Here is a 17,395-nt window from a genome sequence, read left to right as displayed (position 1 = left end):
TTAATATTTAACTTGCAGCATTCTTGTTCTCTGGTATCTGGGCTGCTGAAGCATTGCCAGCTGTGTTTTTCAAGCTTGTTGCACACCACTAAAAAATGAGGAAAAGTGACTTGGAGAGACTTTGGGTTAAACATACAATTTCCAAAATGCTTTTTAAATAAACTAGCTTCTTCTCTGACTTACCCAAATGTTAATATTTATCTCCATTTAAGTTTCATGTCAGAATTACAACAGTAAATGTAGTTATCCTTTGATTTATCTGGAATCCTGATTAAACAGAACTATGCTTCTCTAAAGACTTAAGTGATGTATCTTGAATAACTCTGAAAAGGACTTCATCATGTTGATGAAGTTAGAAGTAGAAGGAACAGGAGCTGATTAATGTGTGTGCAGCATACCATTTCAGTCAGGCAATTTTTGAAAAGGGCAAAGCAATTTTCACTAATCTCTTAGCCGGTTAGCCTAACCTATTATCTCCAGGAACCTGTTTTAGTCCATTAATGACACCTGGCCTAATGCAGATCTGTATTCATATGATTCAAACTGTATGACTTCACTGCTTTATATGCTGCGGCTTATCATATGATTGCAGACTTTGCTTATCTGAATATTAGCTAAAGCAGATAGAAGGTGAATTTACTATATGCATATGTTTGTATGATTTCTTATGGATGCTCTGGCAGCAGTTCTACCCTCTTATGTCCCACACAATCTTAAACTGAGCACAGTCTCTGATCTCATCCAAGTTCTCTCATGCTGGTTGGCTATATCTAGGCAATGTGTTACGATTGTTGTTGCAATGCCAAGCTCAACAACGTTTGTGTCCAGATTTTCACTTTTTGAAATATGGCAACCCTATTATAAAACAGAACTATGCTTTAGACTCCTGTTACTCTTCATTCATGCAAGCTACCCAATACAGTCTGTCTTTGGGAACTCAAGCAGAAACATGAACAGGGTAAACTGTAGTTAGCTACATAAATTTATTGGTTTCTGAAGTTCATGATTAGCAGGGGGCTATTGCTGACCTATCTGGAGTGGTGAAATGTCACATCTGCGTTCTGAATTGTCCTAACTGTTGTATTTCATTTTGGAGAGATGGGATAGATGATCTAGGAAGCTGTGAAACTGACAAAGGGGGGAAATAGTTTGCCATTTCTTTTTAGTCAGAAGCTTTTGCTAAGAATCAACCTAGAACTGTCTGTTGGAGCAGATGGGCTAGAAATTGGAGGGGTGGGAAGGAGAGAGGTACAGGCACCTCAAAACTTCCTTGAATGTCAGCCAATTAACATTTTTGCTCTTGAAGCAATCTGGAGCAAGAAAATTTATGTGAAAGTGAAATCAGATGGCATGCTTAAATCTCTCTTTCTTTAAAACATCTCTGCAGAGAAGACTTGCTGCAATGATCCAGAAAGTTTGATCTACTGTTTTGGTGATGGAGCTAAAGGTCTGGGTGGATGGTGTCCAGCGGGTTGTATGTGGTGTCTCCGAACAGACCACATGCCAGGAGGTTGTCATAGCATTGGCACGTGCCATTGGTAAGTAATCGTTACACTTGCTTGGTCTAAAAGTAAGCTTGCAGTTTAATCCTTTACAAGTTTCATTGGAAGCAAGTTCAAATGAAGTTAATGGAGCTTATGCTAGTAAGGATGGCCATTATTTTGTAGTTACAGATAGGTAGCCGTGTTGGTATGCCATAGTCGAAACAAATAAAAAAATTCCTTCCAGTAGCACCTTAGAGACCAACTAAGTTTGTTACTGGTATGAGCTTTCGTGTGCATGCATGTATCTGAAGAAGTGTGCATGCACACGAAAGCTCATACCAATAACATTATTTTGTAATACATGAAAAGCCCTGGGAGATACATGAATGTTGCCATGTTTGATATGCATAGCTACCTTTTTTGTCACCACGTTCTTTTTTTATAGAAGGGATATTACAAAGCTTTGTGTGAAAATCATTTGTGTGTCTGGGCATACAGATTTATGCCGTTGCTACAACTGAAAAAATAAACCTTCCCTCCATTTTCCCCACTCACATCTTTCCTCTTGTATTTTTGCATTATGATTATTATTATTTACTCCTAAGCACTCTTGGGTTAATCTGGGGAAGCTAGTGGGCTTGGTGGATGAGGGGAGGAAGAAATACAGGTAAGGGGGATAGGATACAAGTTTGCACTGGGGTGAGGGGAAAATAGGGACAGACAGCTGGCTCTGCTACAATCACTAATGAAGCTATTAAAGCGCTTCATATTGTTAGTGCTTATACATTGTTCAGCAAACTCGCACTTCCAAAACCACATTTGCTGAACTAATGCAGGTGTAGAAGAGGCTTTTGGATTGTGCGGAAGTTGATTAAGAGTAGCTTACCCCTTCTGGCCACTTCTCCACTGCCAATTCCTCCTAAGCAGCCTCCACCTGAAATGGACTTATCGGGGTAGGCAACCTAAGGCCCGGGGGCCGGATGCGGCCCAATCGCGGACAGTCCAGGAATCAGCATGTTTTTACATGAGTAGAATGTGTCCTTTTATTTAAAATGCATCTCTGGGTTATTTGTGGGGCCTGCCTGGTGTTTTTACATGAGTAGAATGTGTGCTTTTATTTAAAACTCATATCTGGGTTATTCGTTCATCCCCCCCCCCAAATATAGTCTGGCCCCCCACAAGGTCTGAGGGACAGTGGACTGGCCCATGACTGGAAAAGGTTGCTGACCCCTGGCACAGACTTCTAATTCTGGGGGGGTGGGTGTGGGTTGCACTGCTGGAGCGTAAGACAAATAAAAACTGTCAGAGGATACATGGAAGGGGGAAATGAGTTGGGGGGAGATTTAAAGAGCCCATCTCTCATATGGGTACTCCCTTGCAAATTCCTGCTCGCTCTTCACTTTCCCTATAACTCAGTGCAAAGAAGAGAAATCTCTGCTTTTTCCTGAAATCTTCTGCATGTGCCTGAGAAATTTATGAAGTGTGTGTGTGTGTATGTGTGTACACGTTACCAGTGAGGACAAATGCTATCTGATACCCCTTTCCCTCAAATTGTAGTTGGGCTGCTATTTCTGCATAGTAGGGTGTTCTGCATTTCATTTATCCTCATATGCCTTTTTAAGTCCTTTGTGAGACGACTGGCTTTAAATTCCCATAACACATTTTCCCGAGTAGATAATGAGTGATGCACTAAATTGGGCAGCTCTGGTGTTTGTTCATGAAGCCTTCTGCCATATACAAGAGGCTTGGGTATTGTTTGCCACCTCCCACGTTCAACAGTCATACTGCATTTCACATGGTCAGAGCACAACCTTGATTTACATTTGCAACATACAAGGATGACTCAGAGCCTGTGTGTTTGTTTTCCCCTTTAACTGTTTTATGGGCAGATCAGTACTAAGGCTTACGCTGTGTTTTGTGATGCGGAAATGTGCCACGAACAGCAAGTGAAGCTTGTATTAGCCTCCACTTTTGCCCTTTAACTAGATTTAGGGGTACTTGTGTCCTGACTCTGCAAGATAGGGTTTCAGTTTCAGCTTATGTAAGTACTCCATGAGCTGGTAAGGAATCATCAGGGCTTTTAAGGCAAAAACCTTGTGGGCTAGCAGCTTATTGACTCACTGCTGGAAGCTGTTGGAGCTGCTAGCTCACAAAAACTTGCTAACAATAACTTTGCCTAAAAGGGTTTAGGTTGCTGCATTAAAATGCTCCCAAGAACTGCAGCCAGAAAAATGTTAATGGAATTTGAAATAAATCTTCCAAAGTCATTCCAGATACTAAATGTTTGCATTAAAAAGTCAGATTGTGGGGAGAGGAGAGGGAGGCCTTGGGAGCAATATAGCAGGTGTGGGAGAAGATAAAGGACCCTTTCTGGTTCCCCTAAAAATGTATAACAAATGACAAAGCTAACAGTGAAATAAACAGTTAAAGGTCACACACTGAATTATTTGCAAATACCATGAGCAAGGATGGTCAGGGAGTTCCAACTAGATAGAATCCACAGATATTATGCTCCTCAACATAAAGCAAATCTCCAAAAACCCTTCTGAGAATTTGGTGGTTACATTCCCTCAATGGATTAATAAATGGTATGAGTAGGAACCAAACAGTGTCAAAACACCTCTGGTTGAGACTGACCCTTTGCCTACCTGACAGCATGGGTTAACTTATCAGATAGCGCTAAGCACAAAATTGGACTGCGCCAATTGTCCAAGGAAAAGTCTGAAGAAGTTTTCCAGCCACCTGGTGTCATCAGACTGCCAGCTGCCAGGAGAAAGCTAATTGGTTCCTTGTCTGGGGCCTATTGACAGGATCAAAGAGGAGGACTTGTGGAACTGGTTGTTCCATGATTTTTGAAAGGTGATCAAACACAAGGTATGGGATTCAGTATTGCAGTAAAAGGGCTATGAAATGGGGAATAAGGTCCATTCACATAGCACCTGTTCCCCCTTCTCCCTGTTCTGGGTTTTTCTCCCAACCCTCCAGAGTGAAGAAGTGAGGCTCAGCCACTTAGCCGAATCCTGCCCACACTCCCCAAAAGGTGCATCTTCCCCATCACTCCCAAAGGAGTCTATTTTAGCAAGAGGTTTAAGCATGTTGCTAGCTTGTCATGTGTGGAAATGAAGCTCAAATCCTAGCTCATGATACAAATGGAGGTGGAACTGCTACATTTGGAATGCTTCCTATTTCCTCTCCTAGTGGGTGTAAACATTAAGGTGTAAATAATTAAGTTCATGCCTAACCTTGAGTTATAAGAAGATAAATTGGCCACCTTCTAAACCAGAACTGCTTTCTGATGGAGCAGTAGGGTAAACCTAGTTCTCAATGGTGGAATTTCTATGTCAGGTGTTGAGCTAAAAACATGCGGCCCAACTTGGAATGGGAGCTGCGTGGGCTGAGGGTCACTGGCAAGACTGCTTATTGTTTAATTTGTTGACAGATCTATCAGTTTTCATAAATGATCAGCGTCCACCCACCCCAAAAACATCCAGCCTTCTGGTGTAATGGACTTGTACTTGTGAGAGGGATATTAGGGTGGAATGTGAGTGTGATGCAGCTAGAACGGGGCAGGAAGGGTTATTGGTGTTTCTGTAGTGAAGAAATGCTCCCCACTTACGCATGTCCCTCTTCTCAGGTCAAACAGGTCGCTATGTTCTCATCCAAAGACTACGTGAGAAAGAGAGGCAGCTTCTCCCACATGAATGCCCTGTGGAGTCCATGGCCAAGTGCGGACAGTATGCCAATGATGTGCAATTCATATTGCAGCGCACAGGCCCCAGCCTCACTGAGAGACCTTCTTCAGACAGTGCTCCCCAGGTACCTGAGAGGACGTTTGTCAGGGCTAGCCTGCCCATCAAACCCAGGCCGGTCGGCACAGAAGTGCCCAGGCCCAGGCAGCCCAAAAAATCCTTAACCTTCAATTTGGGCCCTATGGCCTCCAGTGACCTGCTTGCCAAGAACAAGCTGAAGCAACACAAAAAGGACAACGTGGGCTGGAGGGAAGGTGCTAGTGGGGGCCTGCTTTCCAAAGAGGAACTGTTCAAGACTGTACTGCACCAACAGGAGCATCTCTACTCCCTGGAGATGCAGGGGGGTGCCTTGGAAATGGACCTCCGGCACTGGGAATACAACAGAGGCTCCTGCCAGGAGGACGAGATCCTGCACCTGGAGCAGCTGATTCAGCAAAACGAGAGTGAGCTGGGTGAGGAAGGGTTTTGGCAGAGTGAACTGCGCTCAGAGAAGGAGTGCGAAAGGGAGCGTCAGGAGAAAGTCCACACCCTGCGGGCCACCATGGAGGAGTACACGCAAAAAATACATGAGCTTATGGTGAAAACGGAGGCCTTGGAGAGAGAAATCCAGTGGGAGATTTCTGAGAGGGCCAAGAGGGCAAAGGAAGCCCCGAGGCAGAGCCCTGCTGAACTAGAAGAAATGGCAGCTAAAATGAAAAGGGATCTGGAAGCTAAGGCCAAGCAGAGTGCCCATCTGGAGAGCAGCCTGGAAACTGTGGGGAAGGCCTTGGAGGAAGCGGAGCAAAGCCTTCAGGTATGCACTTCACAATAATGTTCTTTTCTGGGGGGATCCCTGGATGGGTGGTTGCATTCTGCAATGCATGATTGCATACGTGTGTTTTTAGACCTCTAAATGTTTTTCAGAATGCAGCTGAGCATTATTTTTACTTATTTTGCAATTTAAATTACTTGGGCACAGAATAAGGATGCAGTTAATAGTGTATCTGTTAGACTAGGACTCTAGGTCTAGTTGCAAAAAAGGACATCCCCACAAGACAAAATTCTACAGAAAAGCTGTGTTGGGGTCTCCTTTGCAGCCTTCGACTTCCTTAGAATTCTACCCTTCCTGGCATTTAGCAGTAGATTAGGTGAGTTCTGGGACCTATTGAGTTATAAACCTGGCAGATGGCAGTAGAATGTGTAGCTGTTACTTCCACCAAATGGAAATGATCTTGCACAATGTCGTATGTTCTGAGACTGGGCACTAAGCTCTTAGTTGTTTCTGTTGAACTTAGTTGAGGACTCTTCCCATGAGGATTATTTTGTGGTTTAGCTGGGATGGAACCAGGGAGATTAGCATCTTGCAAGATCATCAAACCCAAAGGAATTAAAGCTGCTCTGTGCCCAAATTGATAGAATGGGCCTAATAAAGTTATAGTGCAACTCTTGCAGATGTGATTATGACGTGTGTAGACCTTCAGGCATAGTACTGTGATGTGTCGGATTATATTTGTGGGCATGTGCGTGCACACACTTTGAGTGTCCAAAATGGTGATTTGCATATAATCTAACCCTGAAAGAATCCTACAGTAAAGGCAGGACCGGTGCTAGGGCTTCTTGTGCCCTAGGCAGACCACCTTCTGGCGCCCCACGCCAAAGCCTGCTTTAGTGGGAGGTGGTGGTGGAGGAGAGTCAAGCAGCAGTTTCTCTGCTGTAGCAGTGAAGCTGCTGCTAGCCCCCCCCCCCCCCGCCCAAGCCTGGCCAGCACCCTCTCCATTTAATGGACGCGCAGGCCCTGAGTAAAGGGAACATTGCTTTGGAACAAATGTAGAAATAAAACCATTAAATAATGGTAAAGGCTACTTGTTTGCCAACATCAAACCAGCTACCACTGTATTTGTGGAAGAATCCCCAAACTCAGACCCTCCAAGTGTCCCTATTTTCTAGGGATGTCCCTGATTTAGAGAAGCCGTCCCAGTTTTTGATTTGATCCTGGAATGTCCTGCTCTTCCTTAGGACGTCCCTATTTTCATTGGAGAAAGGTTGGAGGGTATGGAGTTATCCGACCTCTTAGACGTTTGACGGCAATCCTGTATTGGGAAGTGTTTTTTTAATGTTTAATGTTTAATTTTGTTTTTATGTATGTTGGAAGCCACCCAGAGCGTCTGGGGGCAACCCAGTGAGATGTGTGGGGTATAAATAGTAAAATTATCATTATGGAGTGGGACGTCCCTATTTTCATCAGAGAAATGGTGGCGGGTATGCAAACTGTGCGTCAAGCACACTACTGTGTGGTAACAAAAAAAATCTTTGAAATAAAAATTAGTCGTCTGTGAGCCCAAACCACCCACCCACAGCAGAACCAGCCTGCTGTATCCCTGCATGAATCACTTCTCTGATTTTTCCTGCTTGCACTGCAGGCATGTCATTCTATGCATCAGGTGTGTTTCACCCAGCTTAGTCACTTCCGTTGCAGCAGCAGCAGCAGCAGCAGCAACACAAGCAGAATTATTTGCCATTGGAGGAGGGAGGCTCAGAGCTGTGATTTTGCTCAGGAACATTGCCAGGGAAAGCGAAGTTCTGTATCCTTGTGTTTGCTTCCAGTTTAATTTAGCTATTTGAAATCTGTGTTTGAAGGTGTTACAGCAGCATGTTAATTCTGTGCATCTTCAAAACACAGGCAGCTGTTGCTTCTTTCCTGTGCTTTGCTTTAAGCAGAAGCAGCAGTAATACCGTGTTTCTCCTAAAATAAGACACCGTCTTATATTTTTTTTCGCTCAACAAAACACAGTATGGCTTATTTTCAGGGGATGTCTTATTTTAACCGCGTCGCATCGGTACGCTGCATAGCCACGCCTCTCCAGGCTGTTTTAATGGGAGGTACCACGTCACTATGGCTTATTTTCGGGGTATGGCTTATTTTTGGGGAACGGCTTATATTTCGCAAATGCATAGAAATCCTGCTATGGCTTATTTTATGGCTATGTCTTATTTTAGGAGAAACAGGGTAGTCCTGAGTCTTCTCCTGGTTCTTGTTTGACTAGACGTTGGTGCCATCTTATGGCCAAGTAGAGGAAATGCTGCGTACTGTACTTTTTTATTTTATTATTTATTTTTTTGCCTCTGTCAGACTCGATTATAAGGACATGATTGTGTATGGGTTTGTGGGGGACCCATTAAAATAATTCCAAACTGTGAGGATAATAATAGTCCCATGCGGATTTGTGGGTTTGTTTCTCCTGGCTGCAGGCAGGGCACAAAGAAGTGGGAGCAATTAAGCAGCACGCTCACTGCCTGACAGCTAAATAAATAGACTATCGTAACATACAAGAGCCATTAGGAGAATCGGATAGAATGTTTGTCTGCAGGTCTGTGCTTTTCACAGTCTATCCTCGGTCTTTATAGCACGGTCAGAATGCATGGGTTATCTTGCTCTCATGTTTCAGTCTCCATCTTCAGCCACATTTAGAAGGAAGAGAAAATATTGTCATTCTGTTAGCAAAGAGGAAAATGGGCCATCTGAGCTATGCAAAAGTGGGGTGGGGGTGTGCTTGAGATTGTATGGGGTTGTTGTCTAGAACTGGTGGATAGACCTTCAGTTGCACCCCCAACACCCACCACACAGACCCACACCAGATTGCCAGCAGATACTGACTTCGTGATAAAGAAGCGGGAGATAACCTGCCCCATAGCTTTTGGAATGTGTGAGCATCCAGGAATGAATATCTGGCCACATACCATATTATTCCTGTCAGCTCATGTAGTTTCTGGTAGATTTCTGCTAATGGTCAAGAAGCAGAGAGAAGCGAGTTGGAGGAGGCTGCGGTGGGATCAGAAGCCTTTCTTCTGCAGCTTCCTATCTCAGATGAAGATAAGTTCACTCTGCCTGTTCCTCCTATATCTTGCAGGCCCAGAACCAAGAGCTGGAGGAGCTAAATAAGGAGCTGAGGCAGTGTAACTTGCAGCAGTTCATCCAGCAGACAGGAGCCATGGTGACTTCCCCACAGCCCAGATCAGAAGCGGAACCCCAGCTGGATGAAACCAGCCCTGAGCTGCTGGCTCACCAGAGAACCAGAGGTTGGAACACAACTCAAAGGGTGGGCAAAGTTGCGGGGAGAGGGGAGGCAGGAGACCTCACTTTAGTTAGTTAAGGCCTCCTATTGTGCTTCCTCTCATGTAAGCTGGTAGGGAATGTCTGTATCCCCAGTTTTCTGGCCTCTAGTTGTGACATCAGCAAACAGTCAGCAGCCCATGGAAATGCATTGGTGTGGCTTTTTTTGAAACCTCCCTTTAAAATTATCTGGCTGGAGAAGCAAATGGACAGCAGATACAAACTTATCCATAAATCTATGCTGCAGTAGCAGGGAATAGCAGTTGGGGGTGTGTGGATTGCTTCCTGGGCATCTGCTTGAACATTGCTGTATGGATCTTGCATCCAAACACTGTGCTGGGTACAGCTTCCTTTGAAAATATACCTAAAAATGAAATGTGAAGAAAAATTGGAAGTTCTAAGTGGAACATTTAGCACAACTATTTAAGAAAGGAAAACGTCAGTTCCTGATTGTTGAACTTGCTCCATGTTAAACTCTGGATTCCCACATATTACCAGAAGTGCCACACAGCTTTAAACAGGGTAGATGTCTAAAAGCATTTATATAGGTTTTGAATTTGCCTTGTGTTGGTAGGGTAGCATCAAGCAGTTAAGCACTACAAAGGTCCACAACTACAGCAGTGATGGTGGCAACTGAAATGTGGTCCCCTTCCCGCTTATTCAAGAATCTTTCCTTTAACATAGTATCTGGGTGGGCAGCCTCCGAGAAATGGTCTGGACTAGAGGTCTGATCTGCTAGTTGCCTATCTCAGCTTCAGGGGGAAAACAACACAGATTCTTGTGGCATCTTAAATACTACAGATTTAATGTGATGTAAGCTTTCATGGGCAGAGAGGGGGTTTCTACTGAAGCCCAGCATCCTATGGTATTTTAGCTAGCAAGCCTAGTCTTTGAAGATATGCTAGCCCTCCCCTAACCTTGCAGCGGCTGCATATAGGCCAGCCTAAATGAGAAACGAACGGGGTGATATTCAACACTTGTCCTCCTCAAGGCAGACTCATTGAATCTAATGGACATTACCCCACCTGTGCTGAAGCTCTTGCTGTGGAATGTGGGCAGCAATTGCAGCAGTGTAGTTCACTGGGTTTCCCCTGGGTCTGTCTTGGCATGACCTGCACAATGCAGCAGCACCTCAGGTATAATTTTTTCTAGTTTCGAAGAAAAACCTTGAAGTTGACAATGTGCATGTATGGAACAGGCTTGGGCATTTTTTTTCCTTTTTGCACCAATACATAATTATTACTGATTTTTCACACTGATGCAGTGTCAGCATAAAGGCCTTCCACAAAATCAGTCAATGGCAAATGCTGGTACCTGCCTGCCTGGTCACAGAAGTTGGGCCCACTAGTACTCCACGATACTGTGATTTATCCAGCTGGAGAAAGCTAAATTGGGATGAAATAGCAGAGATACCAACTGCAAATGTGGGTCAGAAGTGGCAGCACAGGACACATGTTTGGGACCACTGATGAGGGGAAAGGGTGCCTTAAAAAGTCTGAGATCCTTTGCTAGAAGAAAGCGCTTTGCCACATACCAATTAAGCAGCTTTAAAGTTTACCATAATGGTGGTTGTGGGGGGGGGACACACACAACAGTTTGTACTTTAGTTGTGTGGTAAGCAGTGTTTCCATGGCTGCATAGCCAGTCAAATCGGCAGAAGCAGGCCATGGTAATGCTATAGCCTGAGTTTATGCACACATTGGTTGTTGTTTGTTTGTACAGAGTATAAGAGAGAAGGTATCTGCCCTGAGCAGCTTGCAATCTGAAATTCATCACAGAGGAAAGGGAGGGAGGGATAAGCAGGAAGCAATTCTCAGTTGCATATGTTCAGATTCATTACCATACAAAACCTGGTTTAACATCCTATTTGTACTGGACAGGAGAGGGAATTTGAGTCACACGGCCATCTCTTGACCTCTTAACTCTGGTTAAGGAATTGGGAGCATTGTGTGTACTTATAGTGTACAGTGGTACCTCGTGTTATGTACCTAATCCATTCCGGAAGTCCGTTTGTAACCGGAAACCGCTCGTAACATGAGGCGCGCTTTAGCTAATGGCACCTCCCGCTGCTGCTGCTGCCGCCAGAGTGCAACTTCTGCTCACATCCTGGGGCAAAGTTCACAACAAGGGGCATCTACTTCCGGGTTAGCGGAGCGCATTACCCAAAGCATTTGTAAGGGGGACGGTACGTAACACGAGGGACCACTGTACTGATTATGCTATAAATGGGGCGGGGGGAGGGATTGAGAACAAAACCAAAGGTGTAACTTCAGTGCATTGCATAAAGTTCAGTTACATATATATACCCAAAGTTCAGAAACCCGAGGAATGTAAGGAGATATGACTCCAGAAAGGCTGAGCTTAAGGAAATATGTATCAAAGTGCTGCTCCTGAAAATTCAGGCTATTTTGTTGTACTTTTGGTTAACTGAACTGTCACCATGATTATTTCCCCTAGATCTACTTGAGCCCAGCACAGATTCACCTCCCCGAGCCACAGCCAAGCAGTTCCTCGGCAATCCACGAAACCTTCAGAACCCCCTGGTGTCCAGCTTGAACCCTGAGGGTGTGTATGTTTGAACTGTCCTAAGCCTCTTGTGTGCTGAAAACCTGGTCTTGTCAAGCAGTCCTCCAGACTAATCTTGCTATGGTGGGGGGCAGCTTTCATCTGCAAGGAGGTGGCCGTTACTACAAACTCTTCTACTCCTCAGTTTCTCTCTCCTGCCTTCTGTGCTCCTCCTCCTACTCTCTCCCCGCTTCCTGAATCAGCAGCTAGTGGCTTGTTTGTTTTTCAGGGGGTACCCATAAACTGTAGCATGTTGGGGCCAGCAGTAACCAAAGAGAACGGAAGAGAAGCTGAGGGTGGGAGTAAGCAGAGAATAACAGGAAGTTATGCCTGCTTTATGAAATGATAGGCTCGGGCCAAAACTCGGTATGCTCCACTGTGCAGTGGCTGGGAGACCAATAGACACTCACCAGTAACAGTCTGATCACTTGCCGGGTGGCATTTTGTCTTGGAGCAGTTGCTTTAGCTACACAGTGCAGTATTGCTTACTCAGCTGAGGATGTTTGCTAGTTCAAGCCTATTTAAAACTTCACTAGCAAAGACAAAGCCCTGCATATGCAGTTCGCTTGTCCTTCACCCAAGGTCATTCTGCCAAATTCCTTGAACGTCTCATATTTTAGTTAGCGGTTTAGATTCCTAAAGGGTTGATGGCAAGAGGATCTTTTCTCTTTTATAAACTCTTACAGAATGTGTGGCTGGCTATCCCTTATAAATTAATTGCAGCCCTTTCTTCATACACCATTGTTAGTTTCATTTGACAAATGTAAATTTTAATCCCGTATGCTGAGGATATTAAATATCTTGCTTCAAAGCGCACCAGAGCTGGTCTGTACATTTTTAAAATGCTAGTCCATACTTTGCAACTCTTTAAAAAACCCAACCCAAAACGTGTTGACAAGGAATTAAATGGCAAAACATTTCTACTCTGAAGGTGCAGATCCAAGGTCCTGAGAAAAAGCCTGATCAATCAGAAGAGAAACTACTGTACATTTCTTTGTTTTGAAACAGGCGGGAAACCTTTTTGACTTGATGGGCCAGATTGCTATCAATGCCCGTTCCTGTGGGCCAACTTTGACAGGTGGGTAGGACAAACCACCTGTCAAAGGCCCTTGAGCTCAGGTTCCCAAGCACCCAAAAGCCAACTGGTTGTCAGCCGCTTGGGAATGCTTTGCAAGCCCAATATTCAGCAAAGCACCTAGTGTAGAGCTTTGTAGTGTAGAAGCATAGCTGCTTTCTCCAAGGATCAGCTGCATGATGGAGTTTAAAACAGGGAATGCAGACGCACAGCTGAACCAGCAGGGCTGAACTCCCCACCCATTAGCTGTCCAGCAGTGAGTTCTACCTTGCATTCTGCATGGATCAGCTGTGTGGATCCAGTTCCCTGCATATGATGTCAGGGCCAGAAGTTCCCATTCCTTGTTTTAAAAAGACGCTGTTTTAGCTTCCTGGTTTAGCTGGCCAGTTGAAGCCGTTTCCCGGGTTATGGCTGTTGTTGCATGCTGACAGCTTCTAGGAGCCACAGGTGAGCACGTGAATGCAGGTTGGGAACCAAAGGTGAACAAATTACCCTGGAAGGAACACGATGTGTCCCCCACCGGAGCTACCCCTCCCCTAATGCCCCATACACTCCAGCCCAGGATCTTCATGCACACTGCCCAGACCTGTGCCCTAGGGAGGTCACTTTGGTGCTGCTATTGCAGTGGTTTGACATCACCCCCAGAGGTGCACTCCATTGTCTCTCAAGACAGGTGGATGCCAAGAACTATTTTAGCTTGGAAGGAAACAAATGGTAATTTTAAACAGCCTGGCTGAAAACCAGCACAAAGTATAAGTTTTCCACTCACATCCTGCGAAGTGGTGTCATGACAGACAGACAGACAGACAGACAGATCTTCTAAATTTAGTGTTTTGTAATGCAATCAGTGCATTCCACACTGTTGTCTCTATGGACCTTAGTCAAAGCAATTTTGAGACACAGCAATGCAAGTAATGCAGTATGTCCATGTTGTCTTCCCAGACCAGTTTTTAAACCCTTGAATGGTGATGCTGGTGAAGATATCACCATGTTTGTGGGAATTAGGACCAAATCCATGGAATAATAGTTTGGTGATCTAATTGGCCAATGATGATGGGCCCAATATCCAGGTTTGAACGGTTTTATCTATGGAAATAGATTTATCTCCTGTTAACTTGTCCTGGGCAGGTCCCATTTGTTTAAGTGGGTTCTGTTTTTAAAAAGGATTCCTGTGGAATGTTCCACTAGAGTGTGGTGGTAGAGTCCTCATCCCAGCAACCTTCACTTTGTGGGCAACCTTCTTGACTGAGTCTATAGAGAGGGTTAAAATTAAGAGCCAGATCCTCAAGATATTTCAGAAGCCATCTAGGTGCAGTATTTGGGGCTTTAAATTATCTTGACTACAGCTTGCAGTTCCCTCCCACCCCCATAACTATTTTTGATGGATTTGGAATCTTTAGTCTTATCACAACAAAGAGCTAGGAATCCTTTAGTTATAGCATCACAACAGCCTTTCTATCTATTTTCTTGGCTCTGCTACATTAAATCAGAGGTGGTTTTCTCAAGCTGGTTTTCTGTTCTTGGAGAGTTCTGCATATATTAATGGTGAGAATGGCTTCTGAGAATGGTGATACTTTGCTTTGAATATAGGAGCAAAGGATCATGAAATTCTCTGTTGACTTGAACTAATTTTCTATGCTTATGGTACAGATTAGGTGGGCTTTCCCATTTTGTGATACTACAAGTAAGGTACACCTCTGAAATTTTCTCATGTGATCATTTCAATTTGATCACGCTTTCATGAAGAATCTATCACTATTTTTGTTTGAATCTGCAATTGCATGGAATAGCACATCCTCCCTTCCCACCCCTGCCTTCCTCTCTGTCTTCGTCTTCTGCTTTATCAAACGCTAAGCCATCATAATGGGGTCACTTCATTTATTTTTATATGTCTTGCAGTCATGTCAACAAAGCAGAGCATCTGGAGGTAAAAAGGCCAGCCAAGGAGGACTGATTGCCTTGCGAGTATAACTGTATAGAAATAAAACCCTATTTCATGTATGTATTTGACTTTTTATCATGGATGGATATAGAAGGTTGTGCAAAATATTTTTACAGACTTTTTTTTTTAAGAACTTAACGCATTGGAAGAAACAGACAGGTTGTATTTTTTACCACTACCACCCTGTTTGTTATCATTTAAAATGAAGATGCTGTTTGTGGCTTCTCTGAAAATTTATATAACCTTTCTATTTCAAAACTTCATCACACAAGAGGACTAAATGGCAGCTCCCCTGGAAGGGTGTGAAACCTGCTGGAGACAAAACTATCCAGAGTGTATACTCATGAGTCCTCTGTGTCCATTCAGAAGGTTATACTGCAAGCTACTACCATACAGTGAAAGGGTATATTTTATCAGCCAGACATCTTTACTGGACTGAATCAACGCACTATAGTGCTGCCACGTGTGCATGATAGCAATTTTTACCTTGTATGTTTGGTATTTTGTGAAGATGCACATCTTGCTTTCTTTTTTAAGTTGGAATGGGGTAAACGAACTGTTCTACTCTTGGTGAACATATAAAGATGAAGAAATGTTGCCCTGAGACAGAATTTGTGGCCATCAACAGGTCCCTTTCATACTAAGGACCTTTCAGATCTGGTAAAATGGGTTTTAGGTGCTAGCAGTATCTTGCCATTTGTGCCTCGTGCCAAGTATTGAACCATCCACTATTACACAAAGAGAATCAACTCTCTTCATCCTGTCCAGATATATTTCTCTGCATAGTTTGGTGAAGGAATATATAATAGTCCTCTGTTCTAAATTGTTCCAAGGCCCATATGGAAAAAGTAAACTTTTCCAAGTGGGTTTCCCCAAACTTTTTCAATTGTTGATAACTCTGAAATTACTCCAGCAGGGACTGCAAACTAAGAGAGTTCTCCTCTGTTGTTGAGTGGCCAATTCCTGGGTTTGTGTATCTTGATATTTCTCCTTTGCAAAGTAGCTTCTGCAGGGCTGCTTGTTTTGTGTTGCATATGAGATCAGCCCAATGCTGCTCTTCAAATGACTTACCTGTAGCGGCCTCTGCTTTGGCAAAAGCCTCTATGTCGTTCGGAGAGAACACACTTTGTAAACTCAAGATTCGATTAAGAGTGTGGCTTAAGATGCTTAAGGCATCTGCTATAAATTTAAAAAATGAGAACCCTAGGTCTATACCCCTTTTCACATTTATGCCAGTGCCCCACATCTCCTGTACATTGGCCTCTGCTTGTTGTGGGCCTTATCAGATGGGTGTGGAGTCCCTGTTCAAGGATTTTGAGGGCGGGGGCAGGGAGGAGGGAAACACAAAACAGTAGTGGCAGTAATGAGTTTATCTTTCCCTTACAATTCACAACAGGAATTTCCTTTCAAGTTACATTACACAGGACATGCTGTTGAGCTTAATCTGGGGAAAGTAGAAAACTGTGTGAGAGAGAGTGTGAGTGAGAGTGTAGGGGAACGAGTGTGTGTGTGTGTGTGTGTGTGTGTAGATATATGCATGCTTGCATGTGTGTGTCAGATTGCCAATGTAAAAATTGGCATTCTGGTTGCTGAAAGGGGAAAGATTCTTCCCACCCGTGTCTCCCACACTCTTAGTTAGTAGCTTCTTGCATTGTTTGTTAATATGACTTGGTTGGGTGATCAGAATAGACTGTGAAGCTGAATGTGCCGTTCAACATTAACTTCAATATAGGCATGCAGTATGTTGCTGTAATTTAACTGCTGGTTTTTATTAACACTCTCTATATCTAAGCCTTTAAAAAAAAATGGGAGACTTTAAACAAGTTAGAATGCTGCCCCCCCCCCCAATACATCTCTGGAGAAGCTTCATACATGAAGTGGCATTTTCACACCACGCTGATGCTGGTTATTCAGAAGCCTAAGAAAAGAAAGTATAGCCTCAGAACTGCTCTGTTGAACACCTTCCCTTTATGAGGCTGATCATATACTAATGCGAATAATCAGCCAAAGCATGTAAAGTTATGTGGAAGAAACCCACCTTGTTAAATATTCAGCCTACTAGGTGGGACCTCAGAAGTACCAGTTATTTATGTCTGATAGAACAGAATTCCCAATATAATGTACTCTTCTGTTTTACTATCTTCTTAACTACTTGGACATGGGTGGAATGCTATCATTTCTCCATTTGCAACTTAAGCTGCACCCATAAAACTTCTGTCCTGCATAAGTTCAAAATTAAGAACAAAAAATGCTGAGACATTCTTTAGATTCAGTGGTGAAAGGTGCAGCCAATAAAATGAACCCTATCATCTTACAAACTAGTTGGAAAATAATTTCAACTTTTTTTAACCCTTGTTGTTTTGGTGCTTATATTTTAAAGAGAGCGCTCTTGCTCGTTTTTTTTACCAGGTCTGAGTGGAACCAGTAATGAATTTTTACTTACACTTTTATGTTGCAAACCCAACTTGCTTCCAAACACATTCCACATTT

General features: G+C 43.7%; 1 protein-coding gene across 4 annotated transcripts; it reads left to right on the top strand.

Moving 5' to 3' along the window:
* The first annotated feature begins 1,387 nt into the window (after positions 1 to 1,387).
* On the top strand, positions 1,388 to 15,030 carry RASSF7 (Ras association domain family member 7). Of its 4 annotated transcripts, none has more exons than XM_033155905.1 (5): positions 1,388 to 1,538; positions 5,119 to 6,026; positions 9,121 to 9,289; positions 11,781 to 11,888; positions 14,863 to 15,030. In XM_033155905.1, the coding sequence occupies exons 1-5, from the start codon at positions 1,436 to 1,438 to the stop codon at positions 14,892 to 14,894; spliced, it is 1,320 nt and encodes a 439-aa protein (XP_033011796.1). In that variant the 5' UTR covers positions 1,388 to 1,435; the 3' UTR covers positions 14,895 to 15,030. The 4 variants fall into 4 exon arrangements, with proteins under 4 accessions (XP_033011796.1, XP_033011808.1, XP_033011825.1 ...); XM_033155917.1 differs by having other exon boundaries at positions 9,121 to 9,309; XM_033155934.1 differs by lacking the exon at positions 9,121 to 9,289.
* Positions 15,031 to 17,395: the final 2,365 nt, after the last annotated feature.

This window comes from Lacerta agilis, chromosome 1 (genome assembly GCF_009819535.1).
Source record: "Lacerta agilis isolate rLacAgi1 chromosome 1, rLacAgi1.pri, whole genome shotgun sequence".
In the NCBI taxonomy this organism is placed as follows: domain Eukaryota; kingdom Metazoa; phylum Chordata; class Lepidosauria; order Squamata; family Lacertidae; genus Lacerta; species Lacerta agilis.
Note: the sequence above shows the minus strand (reverse complement) of the source record. Positions and strands in the feature narration are given on the sequence as shown.